The 18,293-nt window shown below is 23.9% G+C and overlaps 1 protein-coding gene across 1 annotated transcript; it reads right to left on the bottom strand.

The window, feature by feature from the left end:
* Positions 1–1,546: 1,546 nt before the first annotated feature.
* LOC145844587 (protein kinase C iota type-like) lies at positions 1,547–17,649 on the bottom strand. The gene is made up of 14 exons (XM_082951986.1): positions 17,524–17,649; positions 17,139–17,228; positions 14,960–15,084; positions 14,474–14,603; positions 12,220–12,360; positions 11,810–11,929; positions 11,593–11,690; positions 9,940–10,075; positions 8,821–9,033; positions 7,627–7,716; positions 5,696–5,791; positions 5,142–5,213; positions 4,332–4,454; positions 1,547–2,260 (listed from the first exon to the last, which is right to left on the bottom strand). The coding sequence occupies exons 1-13, from the start codon at positions 17,626–17,628 to the stop codon at positions 4,338–4,340; spliced, it is 1,533 nt and encodes a 510-aa protein (XP_082808112.1). The 5' UTR covers positions 17,629–17,649; the 3' UTR covers positions 1,547–2,260; positions 4,332–4,337.
* Between the last annotated feature and the right edge of the window lie 644 nt (positions 17,650–18,293).

The following is an 18,293-nucleotide window of genomic DNA, read 5'->3' as shown; positions in this document are numbered from 1 at the left end:
AGTGCAACACTGACTTAAATAAAAACTTAAAAATAGATAAACAAGCTCAGTCTTAGTAAAAGTTTGCTTAGTAGCTTATGCATAACAACTTGTTGTTTTCCGATTAAAGTATTTTATAAGTTTATTTTTGAAAAACTAATTTAACATAAAATAAATGTAGTTAAGTATAAGTACATAAAAATAACATCTATGTTAAACTTTAATAAAGTGTAAAAATTAATAACATATTTCTTTATATATTAGATTTATGATAATTATGACCAATTTTTGCATAGTAGAGTGAGTAGAACTCGTAATGAGCACAGTAAACTTTTACTAATTGTTTTAAAAAAATATTTTATTTTAAAACATTTTTTTTTTACTTTTTAATTAGTTTTAGTGTACTTAAAACTAATAAAAACAACGAAGCCATAAAAAAAGTATTTTTCGTATAAAAAAATGTTAACATTAAAAGTCCTAGTGTGAACTTTTTTTCACTTTATTCTATCCAGAGACTTTTAAAATTTGAGGATTCTTCATTAATGACTCTTACAGTTATAATAAACAATACATTAAATAAGTTAATAAAAACCTAAAAACTGCTTTATATCTTCTATACAAATATTATAAAATAAGAAAAAAACCAGCAATTTATATTCTTCAAACACTAATAAACTAACTTCATGTAAGAATTAACAAGTTTTTGTTAATTATTATCGATGTAAGTCACACATAACCTAATTCAATCAAAATGTATAAACAAAAAAAGCTATAAGTAAAAAAGAAAAACTGTTATTGTTTTACAATTTTTAAAATTTCTACAGCGCAAAAAAATTCACAAGTACTTTAAATACCATTTAGTATTTCTATAAAAAAATATTCTATAAAAGAATTCATATAGTTTCTAAACGAACCTCTAATAATACTTAGTTATATTCTGTTTTATTAAAAATATAATTAAAAAATTATATTTGCCTACTAGGCATTCCTTAAAGCTGTTAAATTTTAGCTTAAAACTCTTCTAATTTAGGAAATGCACGAAGGGTCACTTTTGCGCAGGTTGAAACTTTTTCTTATCTTTTTACTACGCTGTTACCCCTAACCCTTGGTGGATATATTTTTTTTTAATTATAATTTTTTTGCTATCACTGTTATCCCTAACCCTTGGTCGTTTTTATTTAGTATTTTAAACTCTCATGCAAAAATGACTCTACAAGCAAAAGTGACTCCTTGTGCTAAAAATACCCTTCGTGTATACTTAGATATTTGACCAATTCTCACTAATTTAAGTTTTACTTTACAATTAGAAATGGGTGCACGACTATTCAAAAAAAAACTTAAATGGGCCACCTTTCAATAAGTAGTATATTTTTGAAAAATAAAACGGTTGGAGGTCTCATTATTACACAAGCCTTTTTTTTTTGCTAAACTTTAAAGATTTTCAGAAATTTTAAAGAACTTAATGAAATAAGTTTTAAAATGTAGTAATATTTAGTAACTTTAATTTATTTCTTAACAACTTTTAATGCTTACTCTGTAAAGGGCTAGTAAACATCGTTTACAGTTATTAAATTTTATTAATACTAAAGGTGTGTTAAGTTTAAAAAAAGCTGTAGAAATATTTGTAAAAAACAAAGTAAAAAGTAAACATTGATAAACGTAGGTATTAAACGAAAAAAGTTGAGCTTTAAAGCAGATAAACTGATAACAAGTTACTACTTGGAACAAACGTATTAAGATTCTCAGTAGTTAAGTACCATACATAGAAAAACTAACACGTCAAACTTTATAATTCATATGAGTTTTTTAAACTGACAAATAAATTTTACTTAAAAGTTCAATTTAACAGCAAACTAAAATTTAAAAATATATATACACTATTCTATACGCATAAAAAATTTGTTATTAAAGCAAAAAAAAAAAAAGTATATGGTAACAGAACTTCAAAACAAATCACAATTTAAGTGTTTAGTCCATGATTAAAACCAAAACTAGGTTTAGAATAAAAAAATTGATGTTGAAAAATAAACACTTGTTTTAACAATTGCTTTAAAATTAAGTTATTAGCAGTGTAAAATAAACTGGTATGTAAATATAACACATATATGGTTTAGTTGTGCAATTCAATGAAAAAAAAAAACTTTTTTAATGTAATACAGTAAAGTAATAACTTTAAATTATAGAAAAATCAAGCAGAAACCTTCTTTTTTATTTGATGTTTGTTTGATTTTTTTATAGTTTGAAGATTTAGATTGGAAAAAAATTCAAGAACAAATACTACCTGTAAAAATTGAGAAAACGTTGTTATCATATATTTTTTAGTTTTAAACATACCATAATGTTTTATTTATTAAAAAGGTAAAATATTACTAAAACAAGTATAATTTATTTCTGTTATTTTAAAATGTCGCATAAACAAGAAACAATAAAAAATAAAATTACAGCTACAAGTTTATTAGTTTAACTGTTTTATTTTAAGAGCAAACAAACACATTTAAGTTTTAGTTATAAACAACATGTAAATTATATTTAATCTTTCTATTCGTTGATTTTATTCAAACTTGTACTCAACTAAAAATGTGTTTTATTTGCTCAAAACTTTACGCTTTATACCGAAAAATAAATCTTTTACGCATTGGGAACTTAATCGGTTTTTTATGAAAGGTGTAATTTAAAAAAGAAAAAAAAAATTAAAAATATATTTCTAATTTAAAATAACTTGTGTTTAATATTATTTAAACTTGTTTTATTGCAAAAAAAAAAACTACAATGCACACTTTTTAAAATTTATTATCTAACTAGTTAATTTCCGGCTAACAATTTGAGCAAAGAATAAAACACAAAAAATATATAATCAGTTTTTTAATGTCTTTTATTGCGTACTATTAACAATTAAATCTTCTATTAAAAATATAATTATACATTTCCATTTATTCTTAGTCAAATTTTATTTTTCAAGTGCTTATAAATTATTTCAGAGTTTTGTTTTAGAAAATGTTTAAACATGAACTTATATAGCTTGAAATTTAAATTTCTTGGGAACATCAAAAAACCTAACTATAAGAGACTAGTTAAAATATTTTTTGTTCAATAAAGCTTAACATTTAAAACTCTAATAAAATCATTTATAGTTATCAGAATTTAATGCATTCGTTCTGTATAAAATTGATGTTTCTACTAAAAAATTATGTATTTATATATAAATATATGTATATTTTATAACTGTTTAAAAATATAGGTTTAATCGTTTGTTAACAAAAGATCCTAGTGAAGTAACTTCACTGGAATATAAATAAAAACAAATTATACAGTAATCTTCCTTTATTATACCAACATATGTTTCTGTGTGTTAACTAATCAACACACTTCAACTGGGTTCTGTAAAAAAATAATTACTGTAATGATAGAAACATATGTTGGTACAATAAAGGAAGATTACTGTAGAATTTGTTTTTATGTATATTTTATATATATAACTTATTTAGAAAAGTCGATTTTTAAAAAACCAACATACATTTTATAAAAACAAAAAAAAAAATCTTCAGCTTGTATGGTTTGAAATAAATAGCTTTTTGATAAACAATGATACAAAAGTTATAAAGAAAACAAAAAAAATTTATACAATTTTATTTTATTTTTTTACAGCTGTTAAGTGAAAAAAACTTTAGTTTTTATCTAGTTTGGGAACATCTACAAGTTGTTGCATGTATTGATTTTCACTAACGGTAGTCAAATAAATTAACACTTCTTTTTTGTACTCATCGATGTAATTAAAATTAACACTAGATTTAAAAAAAAAAGTTTGTTGTCAAACATATATGTTTGTATATACGTTTATGATAAAAGATTAACTATACAAACGTATGGAACGCAATTTTCTCGGAAATTAAAAAAGAATAACTGAAAATCTATTTCCTCCTTCATTTTTCAAGCAATCTTCTTCAAATTTTCAGGAAATATTCCTTACATTATAAGAAAAAACGTTATTTATCAATTTTAATAATAAAAAAAAACTAGAAAAAAAGTAAAAAAAAAAAGGTTTTTTTAAGGTGTTGTTTTTTAAAGGGTATTTTCACTTAAAATTTCTTTTATTCTAAAGTAACTTTTTTTCGTTATTGTATAAACATTAGACTGTGAAAGTTAGCTTGAAAAATGTAGGAGGAGATAGATTTTAAATAAAACAGCCTTTTGTTGCTGTTTCAGTTTTCCCTTCCCATAGGTAACCTATTACGCGGTCATATCTCAAAAACTAATTTAAAATTTTTTAAACGGTAAAAATCAATTTGAAGCTTGGTAATAAGCTACACTTTGATTCATCAACTACATGTAAAATATAATTTCAAACTACTAACGAAAAATCAAACGTTATCTTCTTGGCTCATCATGAAAGGATTTATGTATTCGAATCCTTCGAAGTCAGCCTGATCTATTCGCTGTAACGTGGTACTGTCGACTGGTGTTAACTGAACAGGCTCCTGAACAACGTTATAACAAATTTATTAAGTCAAATCAACAAAAAAAAAAGTTTAACAATAAATAAAACTTGTTACAAAAATAAAGTCAATAAAAAAGAAGTGGAATGGTAAAAAAAATGGTGATAATTTTTTTAAAGTTTTTCATTTACAGATAAACAAATTTCAAACATTAATATAAAAAAAAAACTAGAAAAAATTCGTACAAATATTATAATAAAAGTAGCTTTGTGGTTTAGAAATAAATAATTGTTCGTTGCTTGAATAGGTTTTGTTCGTGTAAGTTTGGTAGAAAAAAGAATTAATTTAACCATAACAAATAAAAACGTATAATTCAAAATTTGTTAAGCAGATTAATGGTCATAAAAATATATTAATTAAAACAAATAATCTAAACAAAAGAGAATATAGTTTAATATAATCTTAATCTATATGATGAATAAATTTTGTATCTATACTAAATTTAAAATTAAGTTACAAGTAAAATACTAAAGCATTTAATACATACTAAAAAGTTTCGGATAACTTTTGTTATAGTTGTAATTAAAGTTATTTAAAAAAAGTATAAAAATTTATATTTTTTTAGACAAGGAGCAAAACAGTAATTCAATAAAGTATAAATACAAAAATACAAACCTTAAAGATAATAAAAATCTTACTAATTGATAGAAAACAAAAAACCATACATACCTCTGTGAACTGTGGGTCAAAGTTGTCCAGACCAAATTCATCGTCGATTTTGGGACGGTAAGGTGGGTTTATCTGTGGTTAAGCTAAGTTTAAAAACTGTAAAAATAATAAAAAATAATTAATAATAAGTTAAATATTTAGAATAAAGTAAAATCTTATTTATAACAGACAAAGGTATTTTTTATTACATTTCTACTTAAATAAGTATTACATTCTAACACTTAACTTTAATATCTTCTTACGTTACACAGAACATATATTTTTACAATCTTAATACTATCTATAAGATGTTTTTATATACTGTTAGTAATAAACAAACAGACGCTAAACAAGTTATACAGCAAACCTATTTCTAATTACAATTACTTTCTAAAGTAGCCAAAATTTAAGTTGATTACTGTACTATACAGTGTGCAACTTTTGCAAAGTACTTCTATACTAAGTTTAGCCATCATAAGGTAAGGTCTGTGTAAAATGTCTTACAATGATGTAATAAAATTGTATTACTATTTTTATTATTTTGATGAACTAAGTTAAATACATTAAAATCCAACCTGTTTTTGAACAAGAGCTTCCCAATTGACTGATTGAAAGAACTTGTGTACTAGAATATCATTAAACCCGTTTTCAGGGTTACAGCCCAGACGGTCCTGTTGAAATTTATTTATTTAAAAATACGCTTTACAGTACTCTACAAACCGAACATATAAATAATTTTTAACTATAGGCAAAAACATTATTTTATAGAATAAAAACGAAAACAATGTTATAGAAATTAGTAGTAAAAATAAACTATTTAACAACAAAGTAAATATATTTTAAACAGTTTGCAAGTAAACTTATCTGAAATATTATATACTATCTTCAACATACAAAGTGCTCTTTTTTTATATTTTTCATTGTTCAAAAGTTTAGTAAAAGTAGTATTTAGACCTCAGTACATATCATTATAATTGCTTTGGCAAGTTTCACAATAACGAAATCTACATGCTTGGTGTCTAAGAATTTTGAAAAGTGATCAAAAATTTATAAAATTAAATACACATCTTGTAAGAATGCTTTTTAGAAAATATAGTAAACAAGACAAAAATTGGTTTGTTGATTATAATGGAAGAAATGTCCTAAAAACTATATATTAGTATCATAGAAATGAAATGAAACAAACTTTTACTAGGTTTGTTTTTTTAGCTATTCAACAAATTATCTGAATGTAGTAAAATATTTCGGTGTATTAAAGTGCAGAAGTGACTTTTGAAAACACTAATCTTTATTAAAATTTGAAATCGTATTTGTAGAATTTATTTAGAAATTCATTTTTCCTCTGACTAGTTTATAAAGCAAAACAAGCTCATTGATAAAAGGTAAAATCAAAAGAAAGTAGTTAAAATAACTACGGTACAGTTAAATTTTATTTAAAACATGTTTCAAGGTAACCATTGAAAGGAATATTTTAAAATGTTAATACTCATGAAGAAAAACACAATGCTATATACCTTTTAAATATTCAAGATAGTAGGTAGAACTTTACACAAGCTTTATTTTAATCAAAAATGTTACAAAACTTATCGAAAAATGATTAAAAAAAACAAGTGCATAAAAACAAATTAGAAGTGTCAGTATTTGTCACAATTTAAGATCATTTATAATTACTTGAAAAAAGGTTCAACAAATTGCGACCAGCGTACCGAATGTGTTCAAGCTAAAATTTCTGGCTAGTGACGTGATTTTAATATTTAAAAAATAATGCATTAAATGAATGTTCAAGCTTTTTCAATAAAAAAAAAGTTTCATTATGATTACTTTTTTGATCAAAATGCAGCTTATTCTTTTTATATAATCCGATTTTTTTAATTAAATTTGACTCGTTCCTTATAATAGGTTGTGAAGTCCTCGCTAAAATCAACACTAAAAAAAATCGCAAATGCGTAACATCTTAGTGTATCGTGTGTTGATAAAAACATATATGGAAAAATAAAAAGAGCACTTCGTAATGCTTTTAGTACTTATATTTACTATGCTTGAATTGATTAACTGACATTTTTAGTCGGCTAACTTGAATACTTTTTCAAGTTAACAGTATACACATGTATCTGCCTTCTAAAACTAAATTTCATCTAGTAATAAAAAAAATTTAACAAGTTTTTATAACTTTGAATAAATAAATTCATTATAAAAAATATTGCCACGTTTCATTTAGTCATTGTAAATTGTGTGGGTTACCTATCAAATAACAAACAACATAAAAGATTAGTTTCTACAAAACTTACTAAGCTGTGAAGTTTAAAAAACATATTTATCATAACATTAAAAAATCTAAACTTAAGGTATAACGTAATTAGGACCTTGGGACGAAAACAAGCTAGCACATTTGAAAATATAAACAAATTTTTTGTACACAATACTTTTTAGACTTAAGACGTTTCGATGCTTATAAAATAAGAACAGTTCTATAGAGTTAAATTTGAAGTAAAAAGAATTCACTAACTTGTGGGTTTTTGTTGAGAAAACCTTTCAACACATTTGATGCAGGGTGAGAAAGACTTCTTGGTATACGAATTACTTTTTCAAGAATAACCTGTGTAAATTTAATATTAGTTCTAGCTTATATATATTGAGCTTTAATTCATAACACAGAAAAAATTATCTTTTATTATACTAAATTAAATTTATACCACTTTTTTAAAACTTTTTCGAATTGCAAATAACGAAAAAAAAAAAAAGTAATTTTTTGAGTTACTCTAAAATAGTAAAAATATACTAAAGACAACGTTTTCTTTTTGATAAAATTTATTTTACCAGAACACAAAAAAAAAGTTATTTTTTATAAATTATTGTAATTGTACTTTTTAATTGTTTTAATGTATGATTACAATTATACTTAGCAGGGTTGCTTGCCACTATTTTAAGCAAAAAGGCCAGCCTGAGTGACAAAAACTAACCTTAGATACGTCAAAACATTCTGAGTAAATATATTTTTATTTAAAGAGCCTAAAGCTAAAAAAAATAATGTTAAATGCAGCTCGAATGTATAAAAAATATAATAACAATGCAGTAAAGTTTAACATAAAAAATCATTTTCAAGTGATAACTAGCCTAAGATTAGAAGAAAAACCAAACTAACTTGAGTTATACAATAAAAAAACTTTAATCAAGCATGAAATTTTCAAAAAAACTGACTTTACAATAATTAAGTTTTCTTAAAATCATTTTAACTCAGGTGAGTAAACCTAAAAAAAGACTATTAATTATAAGCAATGACAAGTATAATGTTATCTTTAGACGAAATTTTAGAATTTAATCAAACATTATGAACTTTGAAAAGTTTACCTAGTATTAAAAACTGCTTCAAAAAACGTATTCAAAACATAAACTATCTATAAAACAGTATATAGTTCAAATATTTACTGACGAAAAAAATCAAACAATCGACCTTGATGAGTAAAAAATTTAAATTAAATAAAACAACAAACACCAAGTTAGTCGTTTAACTTAACAATCTTCATAAATCAATTATCTCCTAAAATTAACTAAAAAACTAAACTGCTTCAGCCTGGAATTTCATTAAACTACAATTTTTTTTAACTACAGTTTTTTTTTTAAATTCCAGGTTTTTGTTTAAACTGTCAAAAACTAAATTCCACTTTTTACGCAACACATAACTAATAACAACATATAAAACCTGGAAAAGGTACTCTTCGGTGCTGGTGTCAGTCTGATCGGGGATTCCCATGACGTCGAAGGGGGATCTCCCCGCCATCATCTCGAACATCAGAACCCCCAACGCCCACCAGTCCACGCTGAAGTCGTACTCCTCACCCCGCAAGATCTCAGGCGCGATGTAGTTCGGCGTGCCGCAGAATGTTCCAGTCGTCTCGCCGTCCCGTATGCCCTCCTGTTGAATGAAATTACAACACATTATGAAGAACAATTTTACTTGTGCTCGTGGCTGAGCCACTTTAGTTTTTCTTATGAAAAGTAGGACGTTATAAGATACTTTACGATAGTATGCTGAATTTAAAAAGTGAATAGGATATTAATTTATTTTTAAAAAATCTCAAAGTTTTTTTTTTGAACTTAATTTATTGAACTTCAATAAAAAATTCAAAAATATCTTAACTAAATTAATAAGAAAAAATCTAATATTCTAATTATTTATACAAATAAACACCACCTAAAACATTTTTTAACACGTAATTTTTTCATTAAACATAGCTGTTACAATTATACCACACTGCATCATACACGAATAAAAGAGACGAGAATATCGTTCAAGATGATAATTTTATTTTTTACCTTATATTTTTTGTAAATGATAAAGAATAATATTTATAGATTTTAATTTTCTTTTTACTATTTTTGGTCGCTATAAACAGCATAAGGTCAGTAGAACATAAATATAAATTTAAAATGGAAGAAAGAAAAAAATGTTTAATTTAAAATGAATAAAATTAACTAATAACTTAACCTATTAATATTTATAATCTTTATCCAAAAAGTAAAGTGTTTATTTAATATCACATTGTGTGAAAAAAGTATTTCAAATAACTTAATAATAGTTCAAATTTATTAATTTTAATATATTTTTATAATTTTTACTTATGTTGTTTAATCTTTGTAGAACGTTTGCTTTTAGTTTATTTTAAAAATTAGTTAATGGCTGGGCTTAGATGCAGTATCATTTTACATGATCTTATATTAAACAATTATTTAAAATATAAAATTTTAATTTTTCCTTCTAATAATGCAAACTAAATTGAAATGTTATTTTTTCAACAAAAAAAATAGTCTAAATAATAACCTTACACATTCCATAATCGGTTAGCTTGATGTGCCCTTCAGAATCAAGCAAAACATTATCCAGTTTCAGGTCTCTGTAGATAATTCCTTTGTCGTGCAAGAAATGCAATGCCAATATGATTTCCGCTGAATAAAATCTATAAAGAGAAAATAAGTTAAATTAATAATATTTAGATTTTCCCGTTAGTTAAAACAAAGTTGACACAAGCAGAAACGTCAAGATATTTATGAATTTTATATAAAAATTCATACAGTTTTAAAATACTTTTTAAATGTGACACTAGTAAACTAATCAACAATCTACAGAGACTATTATCTTTATTACTTAATGTTCAAAAAAAATCAACAAAATTAAGTAAAGGTTTGTTAAACTAAGTATAAACACTCATAGTCGACCTTCTTACTTAGATATGTTTTATTTTGATAAAAGAAAATAAGTTATATATGAATTAGTTATGCTATAAAAAAAAAAAATTTTTAACTATAAATTATGAACAATATCTACGGGTAACAGTAAAACACTTTTTTAATTTCAAAATTTTAAAATTGCTGAGTATAATCATACAATAAACTTAAAATTTTAAACAGTTTAAAAGTAGATAAAGTTTGTTTATTCTTAATAACTTATTTTAATTGATAACTTGTTTAGCACGTTTTTAACCATGACATTTATAATCAAATGCAAAGTATAAAATTAAAGATAACTGTTTAAAAAAAAAACTGTCGATATATTAAGAGGAACAATCTGCAAAAAGTTAAGTAAAATCCTTACATGACGTCTAATTTTTTATTATAGTAGTTATAGTTTAATTATAAAAACACGTAGATTAATATTTTACAGAAAAGTTATTAAAAATCATCTTAGATCAAGTTCTGAAAAAAATCTTATATAATTAAAAATACCAGAAGTGTTTTTTAAATAAAAAGTAACTGAACCTGATAAGTACTTATTTCACTATTTGTAAACGTTAGTTTTTTTAAATAACTTTGACTTTCTCATTAAACAATCAGTTTTTAAAAAATTAGAAAACACGAAATTCAAAAAAATTGGTCGAGTATAATTAATATTACATGTTATAGGCTAAGAAAACTAAATTTTTAAAGTATAATATTTTTATTTCTAAAAACCCATAACTTAAAAATAGGACTAAACTGTTATAATAAGTCCTAAAAATTTTTAAGTTACAAAATTAAACACTATCAAAATCTAATGATTACGCAGTAACATAAAATGGCAACTCTGTTTATAATTAAATAAATCTAGTATGTTATAAATGACAAAATACTTTGAAATAATTTTATTTTTATATGTTATAATCAACTATTATCTTATACCTAAGGTAGAAGTTTTCTGCTCTGTCGCTTAAAGAGTTTAATTTTCCGAAAAATTTTGTGTAAACTCGTTTGAGCAAATTTTCTTGGCTAAGACTGACTTTACATAGAAAATATTTTTGTCTTAGCAAAAATATGACAAAGATGCTTACAAATAGCTTTCTCCACTTACAAATAGCTATCGTAGTTAAATCCAACATTTAACTAAATTATAAAATACTTTTTATAAGTAGTTGTTAAAAAGTTGTAAACTTGTTTTTCTTGATACTTTTTGAAAGTTTAAGTGTTTATTTTAAAAATTCTAACAGAAACAGCACAATACCTGGCGTGTTCTTCTGGAAGCCTTCTTTGTTTTTGCATGTGAAACATCAAATCCCCTCCGTTAACGTACTCAATGACAAAAAACAGTCTCGATGTCGACTGTTTGTTACGTTTAAACTTATTTGTTTGTACTTAAAGAATGTTTTTTTTTAAACTTAAATACAATTTCAATAAACATTTTTAACTTCAGTACGTGTAATGATTGATGCAAAACAAACCTGAAAGCAAGAGTGAAGTCCAACGAGAAAAGGGTAGTTGGACGCTGTTTCAAAAACGTTCTTTTCAGTTTGCACCCAGTCCACGTCTTCCTCATCGTTGACGAGCTCTTTTTTAATTATCTGTACACGTTTTAAAACATTTGTTTACTCTTTTAAATAAACACTTTTTTATTAACAGTTTAAATTCACAAACAATTTATTCAATAAAGTCTGTTAACTAATTTCAGGTATTTTTCTTTTATTATCAGCCTCACAAATGACAGACAGAATTTATCGTTAAGTAAATTGGAGTACACATTTTAAATAGAAATACTCCACTGTAAATATATATACACTTCTTAATCAATTAACTTAAATAAAAAATATGTTAATTAACAAGAACTTTTTTTGAACTACCATTAAAAAATTACCTTCATTGCATATAATTTCTGTGTGGATTTCAGTTTGACTAGCAGAACTTTGGCATAGCTTCCCCTTCCTATGCACTTTATCAGGTCAAAATTTTTCAGTCCAATACTAGATTCTTTGTTTTTTGACTCAATATCACCTTTCTATAAGTAAATAAAAACATTAATTAACTTTTGCTGTTATAAAATGAAAAAATAGCTATACAAAACACTAGACATAAAATACTAAAAACGTTTATATGTCTACAATTTAAGTTATAAATAAAAATAAACAAAATTATAGATAACGTAGAAAGATTAAAAAAAACTTTTTTTATAAAGCTGCACGAAAGTGAAACAAAAAAAAATATTTTATACTTGTAAAGCAATCTTTTATTGAATACTAATTAAAAAAGAGCTTAAAGAAACATAGCACTTCACAATTGCTTTGTTTATTTTACTTATAATATTATAATTACTTATATTAAACTATTTTCATTTTAGACTTCGAAATTGTACGCAATATGAAGTAAATGTAATAACTAAAATATATAAAAGGTCTAATTAAGTAAAGACAAGTTTTTATATGATTTTTTTTCAATATTGTAATTAAACAGCAAGGTATTATTTAGATGCAAAAATTGTTATAGAATAATTTCAACTTACTATATTTTAAGCTACATATAAAACATTAACTAAACAAAGTGTTTATCATAGTCTTAAAAAGTTTTATATATTTAGTCTCTGTAAAACAACAAAAACTTAAGTATACAAAAATCGCAAACTAAGTTTGTTTACTTTAAATTGTTTTATATTTGTTAAATAATAACATATTACAGCTTTAAAATTCAATTGTAAAAAAGACAATATTCAAAGAGTTATACAAGATAATTATTTTTTTAAACTAATGCATTAAAAACCTTTTTGTATTTATTGAAAACACTAAGTCATACACATTTTTAACGTAAAAAAGATGCTTCTAGATTTTATTTTGAGAACATATAATTATTCTAATTAAAATGTAACTTACAAGTTTAAAAATTTACTCACAGATTCAAAAACAAGCTAAACTGGACATTATACTGACTGCTAAAAAAAATCTATCACCGTTTTTCATCTAATTCGTATGTACGATGTGTAACTAAAGTTGTAAATACTAATGAAAATATATGTCTGCAAATAACCTTAAATTTGCAGTGATGAAAAATAAAACCATGGTTTTTTACATTAGTATGAAACACTTTTTTTAATTAAGTGCACCTAAATAAGTACAGGATTTTCACTTGTTTTTGAGAAATTTCTTCCAGGGTTTTCTGAATTTCTTCAAGACTTTTAAAAGTAAAAGTTTTAGGGTCTAACTTTAGCTTAAAGTTAAGTTTAAGGTTAAGAACAATGTTAAGTAGCATAACAACATTGAATCAATACAGTAAAACTACTTAAAATGTATTTTAAAAAATGATGATTACAAATTTTTTTATCCATATGATAGAACTTTCGTTTCAAATCAAAACTTTACTACTTTAAAAGTTTTTTTTTTTAATTAGAGTTTTGCCCAGGTTTTTAAGTGATTTTGTTCAAAATTCCAGGTTACTTTTAGCCTAAACTGTCAAAATCCTGATTTTCAAGGATCCCAAGTTTTGAGGCAACCCTTTGTAATGAACCTGCAGCGTTTACTTGCATTTCATGTATAGAAGATTGATCATGTAGTTTTAGTAAAACAAATGACCATATTTGGATTTGTGCAATCAAGCATAACATTTAATAACTCTCTCTAGTTAGATATATTATTGATAAGACCTTTATTATGTAGTAAAAACTGCATGTAAATTTATTAGTGTATTTAATGGTTCAAGTACTAGAAGAATTATTTAAACAATATTTTGTTGTTTTAGAGTTCTTTAAACATTTTATAATTCATATTAGTTAAAGTTTTCACTTAAATTTAAATTGTTGTTAAGTATTACTCGAAGTTTTTTTCAAGTAGGTTATACTTTTGAAATTGTGTTGTTATAATAGTGTTTTGTGGTTCTTTATATAATAGATACATGGTTAAAATTGTCTTGTCTGATTGTATAAAGTATACTAAAACAGCATATAGTAATTATAATTAAATAAGGTAGGATTTAATTATGATGAGTAGTACCAAATAATTAAGTGTACCAACATCCATACCTTACTTACACCTGTAAGTAGATTTAAATAGTTAATAATTATGTTTTATTTCTTAAATTTTATTTATTTAAATATCAAACTATAAAAATAAATAAATAGAACATACATTATTAGAATCATTTTTCTCATTGTTTGTATAAATTTGCTGCGGTCCACTTTCAATGGGAACTCTAGGTCTTTTACCTTTTATGCGCTTTAGTTTTCTTTTAAGTTGATACCAGCGCCTAGCCCCACGTCTATAAAAACAGGCTACTTTAATAACTGCACATACTAAAATAACTAAAGTTTGAAAGAGTGTTTTTGAATAATCTATATAAAACTTTTTGAAATTGATTTGTTAGTGTATAGAAAAACATTAAATGTTAAAATATAAACTAAAGTTGTAACAAATTTTCAAAAAATACTTAAATATTGTATAAAAGATAGGAACTTTAATATTTTTTAAGAATTAAAGTATCTGAAGAAAATTATTAATATTTTCTATTTTATAAAACAATTAAGCTTATCTACCTATGCAAAACACGTTTTTTTCATTTTGTTTAGTATTACTTTGGAAAAGTATTAAAATATTGTGAGTAGACTTTATGTTCACCTATAAATTTTATGTTCACCCGGACATAGCATTCCTGGCTCTGTTGGCTTTCCTACAAAAACATGGAGGGCAAGTGAGTCTTCTTCATTCAAATTGTAAAGTCGGATTGCTTCGTCTAACTCAATCTGTAGTTTATTCATAAGATTAAGACGACCAGTTATATAAAAAAAGTAATAACATGCTAAACTCAGTTTGTAATGAAATGTATTATAAAAAGCTATTTACTTAAGATAGGATGGGTAATTTTTGAGTCGGTGGGCTTTTTTAAAAAGAAAATATATATTTGGTAGACGGGACTTGTTAAAAAAAGTAATTGAAAGTTGCGTAATTTTGAAAGTCTTTACTAGATAATTAATAAGAACCATCTTAAAGTTTAAGTTGCAATAAAATCATCATTTAATAAGTATTTAATGTGGGTTTAAGTTCAAACTAAGAGCATATTTTATATTATTTGTAAATAAACACTCTTTTTGATTTGAATTAACTGTTTTAAAACAGTACGATGTGGGCCAGTAATTTCCGATAGGGGGTTTCTCAGCCCTGATTCAAGATGAGCTTTGGTACCTTACAATTGCAGAAAACTAAAAAACAATGAGTATTTTGGATACGATATTTTTAATGATTATGTGCTAGTAAATTGGTCTAGCTTATGATAAAAAATACAAAAATAATGCACTAGTTATTAAATTTATCTTAGTAATTACCAGATAGTTATATATATAATAAATTCGCAAACTACAACTTAACACCAAGAAAAAGTAAAGACATGTAAAACATATACAAATTAAAAAAACTATGTACTTTTACATGTACAGTAGTCTCAAAAAACAAAAAATAAATACTTAAGAAAAGTTGATCTACACATTTTGTCAAATACAAAAACTACTTTACGGATACTAAAAAATATCTTATAATTTCATAAAAAACAAAGAATAAGTCTAAATAAAATAATAAAATATTAAATTAAAAGTGATGGTGAAAATTGAAAAACAAAAAAAAAGAATTGGAAAGAAATATTATGATGAAATAGTTACCAAGCGAGAGTATACAAAAAATATTATGAGTAAAACATACATTGAGTCATTAAGTTAGAATGACCTTACCATACAAATACTTGTTTAAAAATTATTAGCTTTTTAGGAAATTTTAAGCTATGTACATGTTTCCCTACCCTATCCCATTGAAAAATTAAGGTATAATATAGGAATTCAATTAACTTACTTAAAACGTATTAAGGTTAAACTTCATATTTTTTTTAAACACAAAAATACTATTTGGTATATACGGTCATTAAAATACAAGAACATTTAAACTTTTCATACCAAAGATGTTACTTTTTAATAACCCATATTTATGTATAATATATCAATTATAAGCTACTTAAAAAACTTTCTTTTAAGTAAAAAAAAAAGGAAGTATTTGTAAATTCAAGAAAAAATTTATTTGATATTTATATTTCTTTGTTTAAAAATAGATGCTAATTCTATTTTTTATAATAATGTTTTAACTTAAGAAATTTCATTGACAAATATTTAAAAACAAGGTTGAATAAATAACAGAAGCTAAAGAACTTTTCAAAAAATTTTGTTAAGGATGTTAAACATTTTTCCGAAAAAGAGAACTCAAAGTTCTTATAACCACACTAAAAGTACAGCATTCAATAACAAACAAAATTTGCAATAATTGATATTTTTAAAACGAGGTACAAAATAAATTTCAGAGACAAAAATATCTAGCTAAAATAAACTGTATTTCATAAGACAAAATCTAAGTATCCACTACCAAAATTTGTACTCAAAAATCATAAACAATTAAACGTAAACTTTATTTTATTAAAACAAGTTAACTTTAGTTCATTCATTTTATTTTAAAAACTGATTGCATTTAACATTCTTAAAATCTCAAAAATATATTCTACCTAATTTTAAAGCTTATAATAAACTAAAAGTATACAAATAATAAAAACAAAGTTTTGAAAAGCTAGTTTCCCTTTAAAAAATTATACACTGTTATGACTAGCTTGTGATTCAGATAACAAAATAAAACTTTGCATTTTATTATTACTACAATTTGCATTGACAACTAACAAAAATACTTTTTACTAAATTACTAAGAGTTGTAAATAGAATTTTTTTTAGCAATTAGAAAAAACTAATAAATTTTATGAATAAAAACTGACCTGTGAAGACAAAACACACAAATCAGCCTCATCATCAAGCCATTTGACTGTAATCACATGGGAATCTGACATTGACCATGCATGTCTTAACTGTTACAAATATTATATATCAATAATTATAGTTAAAATAAATAATCACTTTTAAGTAACAAAATAGTTTTTACTGACTGTTAAAAATTTATTATAACCATAACAAAATTTAATAAATTAGTAATTTAAATATAGCATTCCTAAATAAATACTACTTTATTTTACATATTTATAATAATAAACCACATATATATTACATACAACAACTGTAAACTATCAATAATTTTTTTGATACATAAGTCTACTCACATTAATTTTTCAAAAATACTTTTAAAACTAAATAATTACAAATTACCTTTTGAATGAGCTCATTGAGCTTTATAGTAGGTTCAAGCTGTAAATAAACAACATCACTGTTAAAAGTTGCTTTTGTGCGCACCATAAGCTTGGGATGATCCATTGCAACTATTTTTAATGTATTTACTCTAAAAATTTATAAATGATAATAAAAACAATAATTTTATTGTAAATAGTGAATAAATTGTTAAAACTTGAAATACTTAACTTTAATTATAATTTTTTTTTTCATGTTTTAAAGTGTTTTATACATTTATTCACAGATTTATATAAATAAGTTTTGACAAGTACAGATTTTTAGGTTGACGCCTAAAATTTGTTATTATTACTATGGTTTCGAAATCATACATATAACTCAATTAAGGTCAAAAAGTAACCCTTATTTGGAGGCTCAAATAATATTCTACAAAGTAATTTTGAAACATAAAAAAAAAATTAAATGAATTTTGAGAAATAGTTAATCTAGTTTAAACTCTCTGATACATATGCATGGAGAAGAAATTGAAAGCTGACAAAATATGGAGATTTGTAAAACTTAAATCTCGTTTTCATTATTTCTTAAGCAATCAACTTCAAGTTTTGAGGAAGTGTTCTTTACATTATTTAAAAATCTATATTGTAGTGATCAAAAAAAACTATAATCTAAATTTAAAAATAAATGTATCTTTTAAAACTTAAAAAAAGATTGTTTAACTCAAAATTTTAAGGTTTTTAAAATGTAACCAACTTAAAAAAGTTAATTGATGTCTCTGGGCTCTAAGCAACAGT

The sequence above is a fragment of the Thalia democratica genome, chromosome 9 (genome assembly GCF_965202585.1).
Source record: "Thalia democratica chromosome 9, ktThaDemo2.hap1.1, whole genome shotgun sequence".
NCBI lineage: Eukaryota > Metazoa > Chordata > Thaliacea > Salpida > Salpidae > Thalia > Thalia democratica.
This window is presented reverse-complemented; position numbering and strand designations above follow the sequence as displayed.